We start from the raw sequence: 17,361 nt of genomic DNA on the forward strand, positions 1-17,361 counted from the left end.
ATTAATCATACTTTTTTAAAATCACTCTCTTAAACTCTTGAGAGATGACTCATATTGAGGAAAGGGCATAGAACTTGAATCATAAGACTTGGAGTAGAGCCCTAATTTTGCCATTTATCAGGTCTTTAGCAAGTCATTTAACCTTATTGAATGTCAATTTTTTCATCTGTGAGGTAGAAATTTCTCTTGTAGTCTGGGTATAAAAATCAAATAAATTAATAAAAAAGTAGATTATAAGTTTTAAGGCATCATTTGAATTTAAAGTAATATGAAATATATTTAATATTTTATTCAGATTCTCCCCCAAGGACATGTAGGGCTTTCAAGGATGATTTTTATACTTTCATCTGAATATTTTGTTGATGTTTTAGGAGTGTTCAAAATTGACATGGTAATAGGTAAAATAATAAGAGCCATATGGCCATATTTTATAATAATTATTTTGCTAAGTGTCACACTCATCCTGGTTTATAAAGCTATTATCCTTCATAGCTTACATGAAGAATTATTTCTGAGGTATCTGCAGATGTGAGGCATAAGATAGGGCTATGAATACCTTTACACACACACACACACATACACACACACAGAAATTTTTATTTTATTTTATTTTTTGCCATTTGGTCATTTTCTATTAATATAACATGTATACACAGTGTATAATGCTTTTTGTTGAAGCACTAAGGCAGGCATTAAAATATAAAAAGATGGAATTCAGCAGAAGGCTCCTGATGCTTCCAGCAAGGGAGCACATCATCCTGCATTTTAAAAGTACATTCCTTGTTGGTCTCTGACAAACATTGCAAAGGGAGGTTTCTTTGATGATGCCTGTGGTTCTATTTTATAGTTTACTAATTTCAAAGTTTTTAAGATATTTTCTTTAGTCTCTTAAGGTCAATTGAGCTATAAAGTTCAGCAGTATTTGTAGACCTCTAGTTAAATTCTATAGACGTTATCTTAAGTTTTGCCTGATGCCTCTAGTGGCAAGGAATTCAGGGTGAACCACATAGGGCAGCCAGTTCTTTTTGGATAGTTTTGTTTTCAAGCAATTTTTTCCTTCCTTTCACCAAACGTTAGTCTTTCTTTTTCTTCCTAGTCCTATTACTGATCTCTGCAGCCCACAGAATGACCTATAAGTTTTGTCTCCCAATACAAACCGTTTGTTTGAGTATGGTCGTTCTCTTCTTTAGACTATATGTTCAGATTCTGTGTCCTTTTGTTTTTTCAGGAAGAAAATGTCAAAACTGTCTTGATGAACCCAAACATTGCATCAGTGCAGACCAACGAGGTGGGCTTAAAGCAAGCAGATACTGTCTACTTTCTCCCCATCACCCCTCAGTTTGTCACAGAGGTCATCAAGGCGGAGCGGCCAGATGGGTTAATTCTAGGCATGGGTGGCCAGACAGCTCTGAACTGTGGTGAGTTCTTTTTGGCTTAACTGCAGAGTTTCAGCCCAGGTACTTCTGTATAATATTTTTTGTTTGAATCCATCTAACAATTATGCTCTGTGTGTTCATAAAAGCCTTTCTTTCTTTAATGTGTGGGGAAGCCATTAGCAAACAGCCACCTGAAAATGTCATGTGATAAATATTACTGGTTTATTTCACAGAACAGCTAAGATACAAAAAGAAACCTTTTACTTGAATGCTCTGGGGCGGCGAAGTGAGGTCTCCCTCCTCCATTTCAGGAATTTGCTTTTCTGTGTTACCAGTGAAACACCGAGAACTACCATGAATAAAAAATGAGAATTAACATTGATTAAATGCTTTGTGCTCTTATGTGTTGGCCCTGTAGCATTTGGCTTTCACATATATTTTCATGATAACACAGTTTAGTCTCTCTGCAATCCTTTCATGCATCTGGTGAGTCCAATACTCTGTCCTTTTTACAGTGCTTCAAATCTTTGGGACTAGATAATGAATGAGAATCTCATTAGCTAGTTGGGGTAAGCAGTTGGTGATGTAATTTATAAGTCGAATATAAAAATCTTAGCTTAAGTTAAGTGGCACGCAAATGGAAACACTATTTTGATTATTTTTAACCCATATAGAGATCCACATCACTGGGATTATTTAAATAAGAGAATCTCAATATAGGAATGGATCATAGAAAGAATGGAAATATACTAAAATCTAGAAGTTCACTGTATCCTATGATTTTGATTAATAAGAATAATAGAAATCATGTGGAGAAGGTGGTAATATAAGTAATAATACCACCAGCAAAATATTTTGCTAGAATGTCTTCAGAATTTCTTTCAATTTTTTTTTATTACCTTAAGTACAATTTTATTGTAGACTGTGGTGGCTTTGGAATTCATTTTAAGGTTAAAAAAAAAGTTGTATTCAGGTATCTGTTAAGAAAGACATAAGAGTTTGAGATTCTAAAAATTGATTATATTTGGTTCTTCCATAGGAGTGGAACTATTCAAGAGAGGTGTACTCAAGGAGTATGGCGTGAAAGTCCTGGGGACCTCGGTTGAATCCATTATGGCCACAGAAGATAGGCAGCTGTTCTCGGACAAACTAAATGAAATTAATGAAAAGATTGCTCCAAGCTTTGCGGTGGAATCGGTAAGGAATCTTTGTTCTGGGGAAACAAGGCCATTATTTGTCTTACATTTATAGGGAGAGTTATTTGTCATGCCTGAAAATGATAGCTAAATTATTATATATGCATATAATTTCTTCCAGAAATGTGTTAGTATCTCAGAGACTTTGTGTATTAATTACAGCCTTTCATGCTACAGTATTTGGGAGAGGTAGTCATATTTTATGAAAAGGGAAGCAAAAGCCCAGAGATGAAGTGGTTTATCAGTGGTTGAAGTGCCACTGAATATCAGATCTCCTGAATTAAATAAAACAAAGAACCGTGTAAACTTACAATGCCAAAGTGATTTTTACTTTCTTTCTGGGACCAGTCACACATCTTGTAGATGGGAATGACCTGCAAATGGGAAATGATTGGATTGAAATTTTCTTGTTAGAATGGAATAAACATTTAAAAATGAAATTATCTAGAAAAAAGCCATTGGATCTAATCAATAAGATTCATGACTGAAAAACTTGTAGATTAGGTGTTCGGAGAGGGTAGATTGTTTTGTGTTTTTGTTAATCACTTTCTATCATAGCCTGTGCCTATTGATAGGCTATTATGAGGCACCAACACAAATTTGGCTTGATATATATATATCTGTTTTTCGTCCCTGACTTTATTCCAGATTTCAGGCATATATATTCAATAAAGTGGGGGTTCTGGAGGCAGTTTTTGATGCAACTTCCCTATTGCAAAAATAGGCAAATCTTGAGGGAAAAGGGCAACTATTGCCGGGACGACGAAAATGGGCTGTGTGGTTTTAAGAAAAGAATGCTCACAAGTACATACAATGTTTCAGAGCTGTCAGTCAGGAATAGTCCCGGGATAACTCTGCTGAACATTTGGAAAGCTCCTGCCATACATTTATTCTTTCATTGCCAGATTTAATTATGTCCTTGCTTCCTCAGGATGCGAAACAGGCATATGGGAAAGGTGTAATTACACTCCCATTGGTAGTGTAATAATATTCCATGACAGAAAAATATAGCCACCATATGTTGTATTCTGTAAGTTAAAAAAAAAAAAATCTACGCTTCTGGGACTATTCTTTGACTGAACTTGAAAAATGAAAACTCTTTCTATATAGTATTCCTAATGGCCTATTGCAAGAATACCAAGTTAGTTTCAGCAGTAGAAATCCTTGTATCATGAAGAGATGAAGGCTTTTAAACGGAATTTAAAAATTCAATATGGCTCCCATTCTCAAATTAACGATGATTTCAGCTTCAGGCATTGTTTTATTTTTTATATGGCAAAATAAAATTTATAACAGAAAGATGAAAGAAAAACTTTCAGTGAGTATGAAAAAAAAATCCTAGAATTTTACTTAAAATTTGTAAAACAACACTTGTTCTTCAGAATGAAATGAAGCAATAATACAACATTTCTATAATGATTCTTCCCAAATAAACTGATTTATCTCAATTGCTAGACTCTGTTGGTGTGGTCTTTTCTGCTAGTGTGGTCAGCTTTTCAAACTTTGAGTTTTTCTCATTGACAGATTGAGGATGCCCTGAAAGCAGCAGACACCATCGGCTATCCAGTGATGATCCGTTCTGCCTATGCTCTGGGTGGGTTAGGCTCAGGCATCTGTCCTAATAAGGAGACATTACTGGACCTCAGCACAAAGGTATGTGTTTTCACAGACCAAATTCTTATCAATCAAGAAAACTGATTTGATAAACCCTTTCAGTTAGAGAAAGTTATGTAGATGAGAAATGACCTTTTCTCTATTAAAACCACCGTCATGTTTTCTGTAAGTGTTATCCAACAGACCGTACCTTTGTAAGGGGAATGCAGTGCAGTTATTGACATTGGAGCACAGCATTAGCCAAATTTCTTGGTGAGCTCTTGACGTTCTTGCTAGAACTGTTTTCTTTCCTGCTTATGTATGCTTCTTTTTATTAGATAAGGAGTTTTTTGTTGATTGTGTGTACTCTCTTCTCACCGAATAGAATGATGCCTGGTGATATGGGGTCTCAATAATTTCTTGCTGAATGAATGAGTGCGTGTGCAGTCAAGAGACCCACGTAACTTACATGATGGTCATGGAAGTGAATCTGACAGAATTATAAGAGCTATTTCGGGGAATGCTGAGTAAATACCAAGCACAGCTTGTATCTATCATTACTTAACTTTTTAGAGAGAAACAAAATGCGGCCCTTGAGTTGTTGACATAGGATTTTGAGAACAGATAAATAAAATTAAATATATTTAGATAACTATAATGACAAACTTACATGTCAACAAGTTGGATTTAGTGTTTCTAAAGTTGCCAAAAGAAATAAAAAAGGACAATATATCAATATCAGTATTTCTTGTTTCCATTCTAGACTTATGAATCATATATTTAAAGAAAAGACAGGTTTATAGAAGTAATTTTTTCTAGAATATTAGATGTTTCCAATATTTTTAGTATTAGTAATCTCATTATTACTCCCAGTAGTGACAATGTGTACTTATTCTTTATTAAGAATATATATTTTACAGTATAAAAAATTCTGAACACTGAATTGTTTAAAAACATTTATAATGAAAGCAATTTGGGGATGGGATAAATTTTAATGATTTACAATTCCTCTAAAATAATCAGTAGGGCATTGAGTGTTTTTCTTTTGTTGAAAACCTAGCTTTTCCCTTGAAAATAGTTACTTTGTATCATTATTTCTTAAGCTACCCCTTATTCTCTTGATATTATGTTTACCACCTTCAGAAGCTGCAGTAACTCATCTAGGTCTTAGTCTTTTGCATAAAATCTGAGACTGGAAAGAAAGAAGTTGAGGCAACTTCTCATTTGATCTCAGTTGTCCTTGTGTCCAAACATCCAGCCTAGTCTATTAGAATGCAAAAAGCTTTCCGAAATTCATACCCTTTGTTTCACAGATTTCCTCTTTTAGCATGCAATCCTAATGACAAATTAATCATTATTAAATTGTTAATGCTGGTTACAGAGTTTCCTAACCACTTTGAAAACCTCATCATAGGCAGCTGTGGGGACAAATGTGTTACATTTTCCATTGCACATGGTGAATCCTATAGTGTTGACTGAGGTTAAACAAATAGTGTTGAGATACATTAAAGAAAAACTAACATTGAGTTATTATTTCATTATACTGCCTGCTAATAATTTGAAAAAATTCACAGTACTTTCTCTGGTTACTTTCTCTTCCTTTCTCACTGCTATTACAAATCAAAAACATTATGAGACAAAGGGACGTTTCTGTCTTGGATTTTCAGCCACCAAATGTCCTAAGGTCAAAGACTTCCTCTTTCATATTTTGGGTTCAGTATTCTACCCACCAGTGCATACTCAGTAAATATGAAATGATAATTATACTAATTCATATCTGTTTAATCAGGCATACATGATATATGACTCAGGGTATTTAAGCACTTAGGCGGTGATTAACCATAATAATAGTTGCATATGATTCTTCTAATTCCCAAGTTTCGTATGCCATCTTGGCTAACTGTTTACAACCATCATTATCTCCTTTCTTCTCCTCATCAACGTCAACTGACTTTTATTGTGTATGTCACTGTACAAAGCACTCTCAGCTATTTTAGAGAAAACCAGTCTTTAGACTTATTTTTCCATATTTATTCGCACTTATCACATTTTCTGGTTTCACAGAAGCCTTGCTGCTGAAATAATTCCATTTCCCTCTGCCTGATTGCTCAATTATTTTCTCTTTTTCCTAAATTAGTTTGATTTAATGTCATATCAGCACTTTGAATGGCAAGCCTCAATAATGTAAATCAAGCATATTCACTGCAGGATGCTATTCCTAGTACCTCACTGATTTTCTGACACATTGTGCCTTCTGGAGCACTGAGGAGGATGGAGACTAGGCTTCAGACCATGATGCTGACCGGGATTCAGGCCAGGGCACTGTGCCGAATATCCATGTTTAAACTAGAACCTTTCCTTACTCTTTGATACCTTGTGTCACCAACTTCCAGGCCTTTGCTATGACCAACCAGATTCTGGTGGAGAGGTCAGTGACAGGTTGGAAAGAAATAGAATATGAAGTGGTCCGAGACGCCGATGACAATTGTGTCACTGTCTGTAACATGGAAAATGTTGATGCCATGGGTGTTCATACAGGTAGGCAAAGAATCTTCAAGAATAATAGTAATGCCTGCGTTCACGCTTCTGATGACCCATAGCCACCTTTATTGAGTTCTTTTCATTAAACTACTATTCTTAGCTGACTGACTAGTGATAATATTTTACACAAAATAGTATTTCACAATATTGAAAATAATCTCACGTTGATCTCATGTTTGATCTTCACAAAAACACTGTGAAATAAGTCAGGTATTATCCTGATTTCATTTGAGGAAGAAGTCAAATATAAACAATGTAGTGATGGTAAAATATGTAAGACTTGATGTTGAGAAGTAAGAAATGAGGTTAAGACAGCTTAAATCAGATGAGGGTATTAGTTACCAAGTGAATGAGAAAATAGCGACAAGTAATAGAAAAAGGTGAAATAGTTTTGTTTTTTTTTTTTGTTTTTTTTTTTTTTTTTTAGGAAGAGAAACTAGTTAGACAAGAGGACAAAAATGATGACTTAGGGTTCAGAAATATTAGCTATGAGGCATGGGTGGAATTCTCAAGAAGAGGGTTGATAATGTGGAGCTGGAATTCAAGAAAGGGGAATAGAAATAAAAAAGCTGATATAAAATCATTGGCAGGCATTCGTGTGAAGGAAATAATTGAAGCTGGAAGCATAGACTAAGTATTCAAGGACATAGGCATAGAAAGAAAGACAATAGGTTCAAGGACTGAACTTAGGAACTGTTTAGATTTACAGTGCAGGAGTAAGAGGAAGGGTTAGTGTTTAAGAAAAAGAAGGGAGTGATAGAAAGAAAACAAGTAAGTCAATACAAGAAAATATTTTATAAAAGAGCTTTGGTTTTGGTTATATCAAATGCTATGAAAGGTCAAGAATTAGGATTTTAATGTGGGGTTTTGAATATTCAAGAAGACAGTTTTAATGCAAAGTTGGTTATGGGACTCATATTGATAAGAATTATATGGCAATGAGAGAGATGATGACTTGGGAAACTTTAAAGAAGTTTAGTCATGTAAAAAATGAGAGAGATGTTCTTGTGATTAATAATGTAGGGGGACAGGCTTCTTGAGCCAGTAGACGCCTGAGAATGTTTGTGGGCAGAAGGATTGGAGACTAAAGATTAAGAGATCGAAGATGCAAGGGCTATGACTAGAGAGGAGTAAGACAATGGGAAGGGATGAGATGTGGAAAACAGATGAATGAGTCAGTCTGGGTGAAGAGGAGATGATGTTTGTAGGAGGGAGAACTTGAGAGAGAGAGAGAGATTTTGAGATGAAGAGAAGAAATTGAAGAAGTTAATGTGAATCTGGTAAGTAGATGACTGAAGCCTTGATAGCTAGATGAACTTGGGAAAGGTTAGAGGGGTTTCTGTAAATAATGTGTTGGAGCAATGCACTGCCTTGAGACAATTATTTTCCCCACAAACCCTTAGACTAAACTGTGTCTTGTATTACACAAACAGATTAAGTCACTAAAGTTAGTTATTTAGATATGCTACCAAATTAACACGTGTTGCTTGGATGTACAGGTGATTCGGTTGTCGTAGCCCCTGCCCAGACCCTCTCCAATGCAGAGTTTCAGATGTTGAGACGTACTTCAATCAATGTTGTTCGCCACCTGGGCATTGTGGGTGAATGCAACATTCAATTTGCCCTTCATCCTACCTCAATGGAATACTGCATCATTGAAGTGAATGCCAGACTGTCTCGAAGCTCTGCCCTGGCCTCAAAGGCCACTGGGTAAGATCAGAATGATTGACCATGTGTTTGCAGATCCTTCACAGATAGTTTTGGAAAACTGACAGCTAGTGGAAGACTGTGCTACGTTTATAAGCTATAGTCCCCATTTCTGTATGCTGGCTGCAAATCATTTAGGACCCTAAGGACATGGTTATTAATGAGCTTGCTGCCAGATTGAAGCAAATGATATTGCTTGCTGGCTTTGTTTGCTGGCTAATCATAAACTAATCAAAATCTGGGTGGTCAAAGCAGGCTGCGAAAAATCTGCTTCCTAATTGCACTTTGCAGATATTGTTAAAAAGTGAAAATTAATTCTTAAATTTAGTCCTCAACTGGTTTCCTTCAGGTGTATAGTAAATGTCAGGTACATAGTATAGTTTGCTTGATTCAAATATTCAAGAAATTATTTTATTTTAGCAAAATCCACAGGATCAAACATTGCAAGGTTTTTCTATAGATAAAGGTCGCAACCAAATAAATGAATTTGCTACCCATTTAAAAACTTCTGGCAAGCATAACTGGAGGGAACATTAACTAATACCTTTTGTTCCTATTAATATATTTAGCACATGGCATTTAAATTACATGGCATTTAAGGGAACAAAATAATTACGTGTAAAGATTTTTTTTTTTAATATGGCTACACACTGCTGCATGGAGTAGTGGTAAACTACTACTCTAAGCAAGAGTCAGGAGACCTGAGTTCTCCTCCCAATTCTTCTACTGACTATGTGACTTTGGACATGTCATTTATTGTCTCTAATCAGTTTCCTCATCTGTCGGATGGGGGAGATGTATTACAAGACTCATATGTAATTCTATAGTTCTGTGAATTATTTTCTTAATTATAATCACCAAAACAATCCAGTGAAGTCCCTAGAGTATTAGTTTTTTTCCTTTGTTTTCTTTCTTTGTTTCCTTTCTTTCTTCTTTCTTTTCTTTCAAGAGGGAGAGAGAGAGAGGACATGTGAGTGGCAGAGGCACAGAGAGAGAGGGGGAGGGAGAATCCCAAGCAGGCTCCGTGCTATCAGTGTGGAGCCCCACGTGGGGCTCAGTCCCATGAACCCTGAGATCATGACCTGAGCCGAAGTCAAGAGTGGGTCACTTAACCAACTGAGCCACCCAAGTGCCCCTCTAGAGTGTCAGTTTTGTAAGGAAACCCAAGTTCAAAAATAATTTGGAGACTGATCAAGGACCCAAACTTTCAATTACTACATTTTCTGGCCATTGCATACCCCATAGTACCAGCTAACTCAGCTGTCTTCCTAGGTGCAGACATGTGTATATCTTTTCAAGAGTATTTTTCAGATTCTTATCTTAGTGGAGCCTATACACAAGTGAGCACTTTATCAAGGAAGCCATTGATTTTGGATTAAAGAGGCGAAGGTTGGCAGTTGTAGCCCTGAATGTCAGGCATAGAGAGTGAATTCTTTTGTGATCTGTGCCTCTGCTTTATCATGGCTCACATTATTTTATAAGTGGCTATTAAATCTTCATACAGAACAGAGAACCAGATGTGTTTTATACCCTGATGTGGAGTAATACCAGCATTTCTAAGAAAGAACAATTTATGTTTTGGGTTGTTTTTAACACTTATTGCTGAAAGAAAAAAAATATCTCCTCCTTTATAGCTACCCGTTGGCATTCATTGCTGCAAAGATTGCCCTAGGAATCCCACTTCCAGAAATCAAGAATGTTGTATCGGGGAAGACATCAGCCTGCTTTGAACCTAGCTTGGATTACATGGTTACCAAGATTCCTCGCTGGGATCTTGATCGTTTTCATGGAACATCTAGCCGAATTGGTAGCTCTATGAAAAGTGTAGGAGAGGTGAGTCCTTGGTTTATTATTCTATTTTATTCTTGTCCTCAGTTATTTTGTCAAATCCTTAACATTTTGAAAGTCTTAAGGTTGCCTGGATACTGGGTTCTTGACTGGAGGATAAAAAGGAATTTCATTTCTTCCCTAGTGTTTCAATATCTCTCTGACTGGTAACAGAAGGCATTTGTTACATGGCCATTTAATAGATCTTAAATGCTTTTGTTTAAAAGGAGAGGCCATATAGGTGGATGTATAATGTATTTGAGTATATTAAAAAACATATTCATATATACACACAAACACACATATATAAAACTGAGTTATAATGTATTTATAAACAAATCTAGAAAATAACATGGTATAAAATGGTGCACCAAAAAGATCACTGAACTGAGGTTAAGAATTAAATTTTAATCTATTCACATAAATTGTGGCTTTGTCCTCCTTGGACTTCACTTTCTATATGTCTAAAAGAAAGGGCCTGGACTAGACAGTCTGTCATGTCCCATCTAGCTCTAAAATTCAAAATCGAGAAGCGCTTCTTTCATTATATTGAAATGGTCTAAGTGTTTAGGACCTTTAGATTTTTCATAATGTCCTTTTATGCTATTTGATATTAAAATTAGCTTTTGATTATCCCATCTTCAAAGATGCAGTGCTCCTCTGTGCAGGAGGAAATTAAAAAATTCAGATCCCTGCCTCTGACAGTCACCCCTTTCCTTCCCCACCAAGGGGTTTATTTCTTCTTAGATCCAGTTGGCTTGGCATAAGTGGAGATAGCATGAGCCAAACTAAATGGACTTCTGTTTTATTTTGGTGTTGCCACTTACTAGCTAGAGACATTCATACAAGACCCTGGTCTTCAGGTTTTCCATCAGAAAATTGGAGATGATAATACCTACCTTGTGGGGTTCTTATAAGGTTTATGATTAATAGATGTAAATATTTAGTAATGTTTTTTAAGGTAGATACATAGTGCATCCCCAATAAATGTATTCTTTTTTAAACATTTTATTATTTTTATTATATTTTAAATTTTATTTAAATCCAAGTTATTAACATCTAGTGTAATAATGGTTTCAAGAGTAGAATTTAGTGATTCATAAATTACATATAACACCCAGTACTCATCTCATCAAGTGCCTTCCTTAATGCCCATTGCCCATTTAGCCCATCCCCCCACCCCACACCCCTCCAGCAACCCTCAGTTTGTTCTCTTATTTAAGAGTCTCTTATGGTTTGCTTCCTTCTCTGTTTTTGTCTTATTTTTCCTTCCCTTCCCCTATGTTCATCTGTTCTGTTTCTTCAATTCCTCATATGAGTGAAATCATATGATGTTTATCTTTGACTGACTTATTTTGCATAGCATGATTCAATCTAGTTCCATCCACATTGTTAAAAAAGGCAAGATTTCATTCTTTTTGATTGCTGAGTAATGTTACATTGTGTATATATACCACACCTTCTTTGTCCATTTTTGTCAGTCAATGGACATTTGGGCTCTTTCCACAATTTGGCTATTGTTGATAGCACTGCTAGAAACATTGGGGTGCATATGCTACCCCAATAAATGTATTCCATCAGTATTATTGTCGCTATTTACGGGTAGAATGTTTGATTATAAGCAGTATGCATGAATCTCAATCTCTATCGATCGACTGATCCATCCTCTATTTTATTTTATCTTGTCTGTGTCTCTATATGGCCTAGATATGTAAGCTGGTTAGATTACAGAGCAAAGAACTATTTACGACATGTTGTTCTATATTGGCCTTCATTTGTCCTACATTACAGATTATAGCTTATCCTCAGACTAGCCATTGCAGAAATAATGGCCACTAATCACAGGAAGTGCAGCTTAACTCCATCAGTAATGCAGGAGAAAAGAAAAAAAAAAGACATTTTACTGATCAATCATAGTCATTCATGAAAGGCAGAATTATTACTATTTTGGTTTCCTTAGTTTCCAAGATGTTAATGTAAGATTTTAAAGTAATGAGGGGCGCCTGGGTGGCGCAGTCGGTTAAGCGTCCGACTTCAGCCAGGTCACGATCTCGCGGTCCGGGAGTTCGAGCCCCGCATCAGGCTCTGGGCTGATGGCTCAGAGCCTGGAGCCTGTTTCTGATTCTGTGTCTCCCTCTCTCTCTGTCCCTCCCCCGTTCATGCTCTGTCTCTCTCTGTCCCAAAAATAAATAAACGTTGAAAAAAAAAATTAAAAAAAATAAATAAAGTAATGATAGATAAGGAAAACTTGACCTTTTTAATTAAAATGTCCTTCTAGTAGTTGTAAAAAACCAGGTAGTCCTTGATAGCTGTTTTAAATATTGTTTTTTCTATTATATTTCAAGGTGCACAAGAGAATTAGAACTCAAATGCCATGTAAAGTTTTGTTGGTAGTGTTTCTGCCCAAATAAACAACTGGTATTTAGCTTATTCCATGGAAAGTGCCCCTTTTCACATTGCTCACAATACAATTTATAGGCCAAAGAATATGAGATAATTTTTTGTAATGTTTTCATTTAGGGATTATTATCTAAAGGATTTTGTTGTCAGTGAATTTTTTACATCATTCAGTTCACCTCAAGTTAGGAAATGTTTCTTGAGTTCTTCCTACATGAAAGATGCTGGTAGAATAAAATAGTGAATGAGATGTAGATACTTTGTTACATATTATCTGCAGTTGGTAAGTTCAGAGTACATAACTAGAACCAAATATAATATGAATTCAACTGTGGTAAAAGTTAAAATACAGTATTCACCTACAGGTGCTTTGAGAATGTAGTAGAACAGGGTCAGGGAATCGGGTTAGGGCCAGGTCAGTTATTCCACGGAGAAATGGTGAAATTTTCACTTAATGAAGGGGAATTTTAATAATACAAAGTATTAAAAAGCACAGATTTTGAGGAAACACAGTTATGAACTCTTTTATTATTATATAAGTATGTTTGTTTTTCTTTTATTGAACATATTCTCTACACCATTATGTACAGTGTACTTAAAATTAATAAAAATGTATGATGAATTTCTTATAGAACCAGTTACTTTATGGCCAACTGTTAAATATGTAATACCTAAAAACTGTATTAAATATTCCAGAAATGTTTTCCCTAATTTGATAGTACCATAAAATGTCTTATTTCTGGCAGTCCCTCTCATGCTTAGGCTAGCAAGTCTATGAACATACTGTGTAACCCTTCAAATACCACGACACCTCGCAAGTTGCGTATCTGAATTGGACTAGCATTTTATTTATCTCTGCTCTTGAGAATCTTCCAACTTCTAATTAAATTTGGGGCAGCGTGAAAGGTTATCTGTTTGGCTTTTGTGATCTTTGAATATGTATCTTGTCACACAATTGACATGAGGATTTACCAAACTGACATTAATGGGAATTTGGGTCTATTTGAAGAATCACGGAGGTACACTGAAGACAGCATTATCACTGTTATTATTTTAAATTGGAGACCAAAAATGCATAGCAATCTATTATTCCATGGAAAGGCTCAAAGACAGTGTTTATCCACTGAAAATAACTGGGTGGACCTGACGGCAATTTAAGTTTAGCTCTGACTTGTAACGCGTCCAAACTGAATCACCACATGGTTTTCCTAATTGATTAGTGTACAATCAGTTGTAAAGATTGTGGAAAGACACACTGAATTTGTCATGGGGAATTTAGTCTCTGCCTATATTCAAAATCTGAATCTGTCAGTATTCATTATGATTCTGAAGGTTTTATTAATATTAATGCTTAGTTATAAAGAAAGCCAACCTGTCTTGGATAGTGACTGATAACCCATTTAGAAAGAGTTCTGTTTTTGTGTCAATATATGTCTGGTTTGTCTTCATTTAGTTTTGTATTCTAAAGAACATCTTGAATAAAAGCAAGGTTTTATTAAGGAAGGATCTATATGCTCTGGCCATGTATTCCTTATTTTAATATTATAGTTCAGGACAGGTGCAGGCAATTTCCTCATCAGTCTAAGCAAATAAAGCTAAATTTCCTATGTGGTAAAAGACTGACCTAATATTGTTAAAGAATCATTACATCAAAACCATGGAGAAAAGGAGAGTGGAAGAAAAATAACACCTAATTTTGAGTACTGTTCTTCCTTACGTGTTTTGTTCCTAAGTCTTTCCTGAAAAAATATTCCATTTCTGGGTTCTGTTTCAAATTCAAAATATAGAAGCTCTTTAAATCCAAGTGCGTAAATGTGCATTACAGGTCATGGCTATTGGTCGCACCTTTGAGGAGAGTTTCCAGAAGGCCTTACGAATGTGCCACCCATCAATAGATGGGTTCACTTCCCGTCTCCCAATGAACAAAGAATGGCCATCCAACATAGATCTCAGAAGAGAGCTGGCTGACCCATCCAGCACCCGCATCTATGCCATTGCCAAGGTAATATGTGCTAAGGGGTCCAGAGCTACTGTTTTCTTCAGAATAGAGTCAGCCTGGACTTTAAAGTAAAACTGAATCACGGAGTGGTTGTGAATTCAGGGATTTGGGGGCAAAACTTTAATTCTTTTCAGTAATATTATACTGGAGACTTCTGTGGCTTTCTTCTGGTTATTCTATAATTAATCAAATATTACCACCTTTTTGGAATTTGATTTAAGCCTGGACTTAAGGACATCTATTACAGCTTTAAAGGATGATCACAGACATAAAATGTTCCTCCTTTTTGGTATATGTCTTATCAATACTCGCAAGTAGGTTTGATCATTTTGAGTTACTGTTTCCTACCACTCTCATTACTTGTTCCTTGAAAATGTATAAAATTGTATTTTAGAAAGGAAGATGCATAAAATAGTATCCTTTAGTATATGCTGCCTCAGACTGGGAAATAATCTTTATTCGCTCCTTTTTCTATGTTTAAACAACAACAACCATAAAGATCTTCCATGATTATAGGCTTTTTTGTGTAATTATTTTATTGGTCTTACTTTTAGAACAAAAAAGCCCCACATTTCTCACTTCTGCCCATGAGTTCCCTTTTATGCAAATTAAGTGCCATATTAATCTCCTTTCATGTTTACTATGCATAGGGTTTTGAAGTTTCAGCTCATCTGATTTTATAAAAGGTGACTTGGGCAGCTGGGATCTGACCGGTCAGAAATCCCTGAATGGCTTTTTGACATTTAAGGAAGCTTAAACATTAATCCTCCAACAGTATCAAACCACACTGAAGCTACAAAGCCCCACTGACCATTTTATATGTCGTGTGCGCATGTGGTATGCGTTGATGAAAATATGAATTTTGCCTTTAAAGAGGGAATCAATCTGTCTTTGTAATTTGCCTTTGTGTGACAACGGAAAAATGCTGTGAGTGATTTTGAACTCACTGCAACTTTAATGTCCATATATTGAGTCCTGCTGAGAGGGGAGAAGGGAAGGGAATGTTTCCTTCGTTGCATATAATGTTATACTCTCCTCACCTTTATGGTTTCTAAATGCAGAGTATTAAGTTCCATTGAAATTCTGGCAGATGCTAGTATCTTTTGATGGACATTTCCTAATATTGAGTTTCAAGGTAATAGAGAATTAACATTTTTCAGTGGGGGTGATGGTGGTAATGAGCGATTATTCCAGGGAGCCATTTCACCTTCTTTATTGTTCTTATTCAAGTCTTTTGTTTAAAAAAGCATCCTACCATATCATATACGCACACACACACACACACACACACACACACGTGTATATGTGTATTACATATATGTGTGTGTATATATATATATGTTCACACATATGATTTTTTTCCAGACAAAGGGGAATAATTGGATTGTTTTCTGTAAGCCTGGTAATCATCCTCTGCCATTTTGAGGCAGATGAAAAAGGGAAGTATTTCCAAGTTCCCAGTGAGGCTGTAAAACTCAAACAAATCTCCCATTCTTTTCTGACGGACTTAGAAAGGATAAGAATTCCGGAAAAATGTGTGGAGATTCTTTCTCGCAGAGTACTCTACGTACGAGCAAGAAGTGCAGGGGCTGAGGTGTAAATTATTGGCTGCCAGAGTGCCGGCAGAAGGAACTGATTTCTGTGTGTTAGAGGTCATCATTACTGTTCATTTCCACAGCAACCGGGAACTTGGTGGTTTTGACAAAGAGAGTAAGGACTGTGGAGGGCTGAAGGGGAAAAAGAATGAAGGGAGTGAGTAAATCTTCGCTCGCTTTCATGATTCTTAGAAAAGGGCAAGTTGCTCGGAGGCCTGATTTTTGCTGCAGTCTTATTTCAGGATGACTGGATCATCACCTCTTTTGATTTGGGGAGAATACAGGGCATTATTTTTGATTTGGGAAACATTAGAGTAACCTCAAACTTGTTTGGGGTCATTATGAACTTTATTATAGCCGTGTGACATGGCAGTGCTGTAGTGCTTGAAGATGAAGTCCTAAGACGGCAGGATCTGGCTTTCTGTCAGAAACTGTGGATGTGACTGTAGTTGTCCTTCCTCACTGGGAGATGACTCCAGGATTCTAGGTCCTCTGCCAATTGCAGGGTGATTACTGTGTGTGATTGTGTGAAAACTTCCTCTGGTCTGTCAAAAGTGTCGCTAACTTCAGATTCTATCCCCCTCTCGGTGTTGATGGCCAACAGCTAATTGTGTCTTTAAATCACTTGGAAAAATGAGACAGAATATTAAGTCCTTGGGAACATGGCTATATAGAGGGAGAATAAAACAAAGAAAAAAAAACCACCACAGACTTATAGTAAAATGATCTTGCCTTTGAGTATTCCCAATAAATATCATGTTATGCTAGTCAACAGAATTATGAACTGTGCTGTCTCTCAATACTTATTATCATTATCTCTCTGATGCTAGACAGAAGTGAACGTTTAGAGAAAATTAAGCTCCTGAAGTTGAAATAGAAGGGTAGAATTACTAGTTACATATATTTCTTAATGGGATTTAAAAATATGGTGTGTCATTTCTAGAACGTGTTATTTTGGAGCATTATCTGATTATTATTTTTCATAGAGTATAAATATATATCTAAAAATAGCAAAGAATAAGAGTGGATATCTTTTGAATATCAAGGTTTGGGTTTTGAGAGTTTATTTCTTCTCTCAGTTGTCTTTTCTACTCAGCTTAATGACCCATAGTTGTAATTTTACTTCTGAG

General features: G+C 35.9%; 1 protein-coding gene across 1 annotated transcript in view; it reads left to right on the top strand.

Moving 5' to 3' along the window:
* CPS1 (carbamoyl-phosphate synthase 1) overlaps positions 1 to 17,361 on the top strand; it is a 129,260-nt gene that overhangs the window by 46,919 nt on the left and 64,980 nt on the right. Inside the window, exons 14-20 of the mRNA XM_043577723.1 lie at positions 1,229 to 1,418; positions 2,416 to 2,573; positions 4,097 to 4,225; positions 6,559 to 6,703; positions 8,206 to 8,416; positions 10,048 to 10,246; positions 14,463 to 14,639. Coding sequence (XP_043433658.1) covers positions 1,229 to 1,418; positions 2,416 to 2,573; positions 4,097 to 4,225; positions 6,559 to 6,703; positions 8,206 to 8,416; positions 10,048 to 10,246; positions 14,463 to 14,639 — 1,209 coding nt within the window. The remainder of the gene's footprint in view (positions 1 to 1,228; positions 1,419 to 2,415; positions 2,574 to 4,096; positions 4,226 to 6,558; positions 6,704 to 8,205; positions 8,417 to 10,047; positions 10,247 to 14,462; positions 14,640 to 17,361) is intronic.

This window comes from Prionailurus bengalensis, chromosome C1 (genome assembly GCF_016509475.1).
Source record: "Prionailurus bengalensis isolate Pbe53 chromosome C1, Fcat_Pben_1.1_paternal_pri, whole genome shotgun sequence".
Lineage (NCBI taxonomy): Eukaryota > Metazoa > Chordata > Mammalia > Carnivora > Felidae > Prionailurus > Prionailurus bengalensis.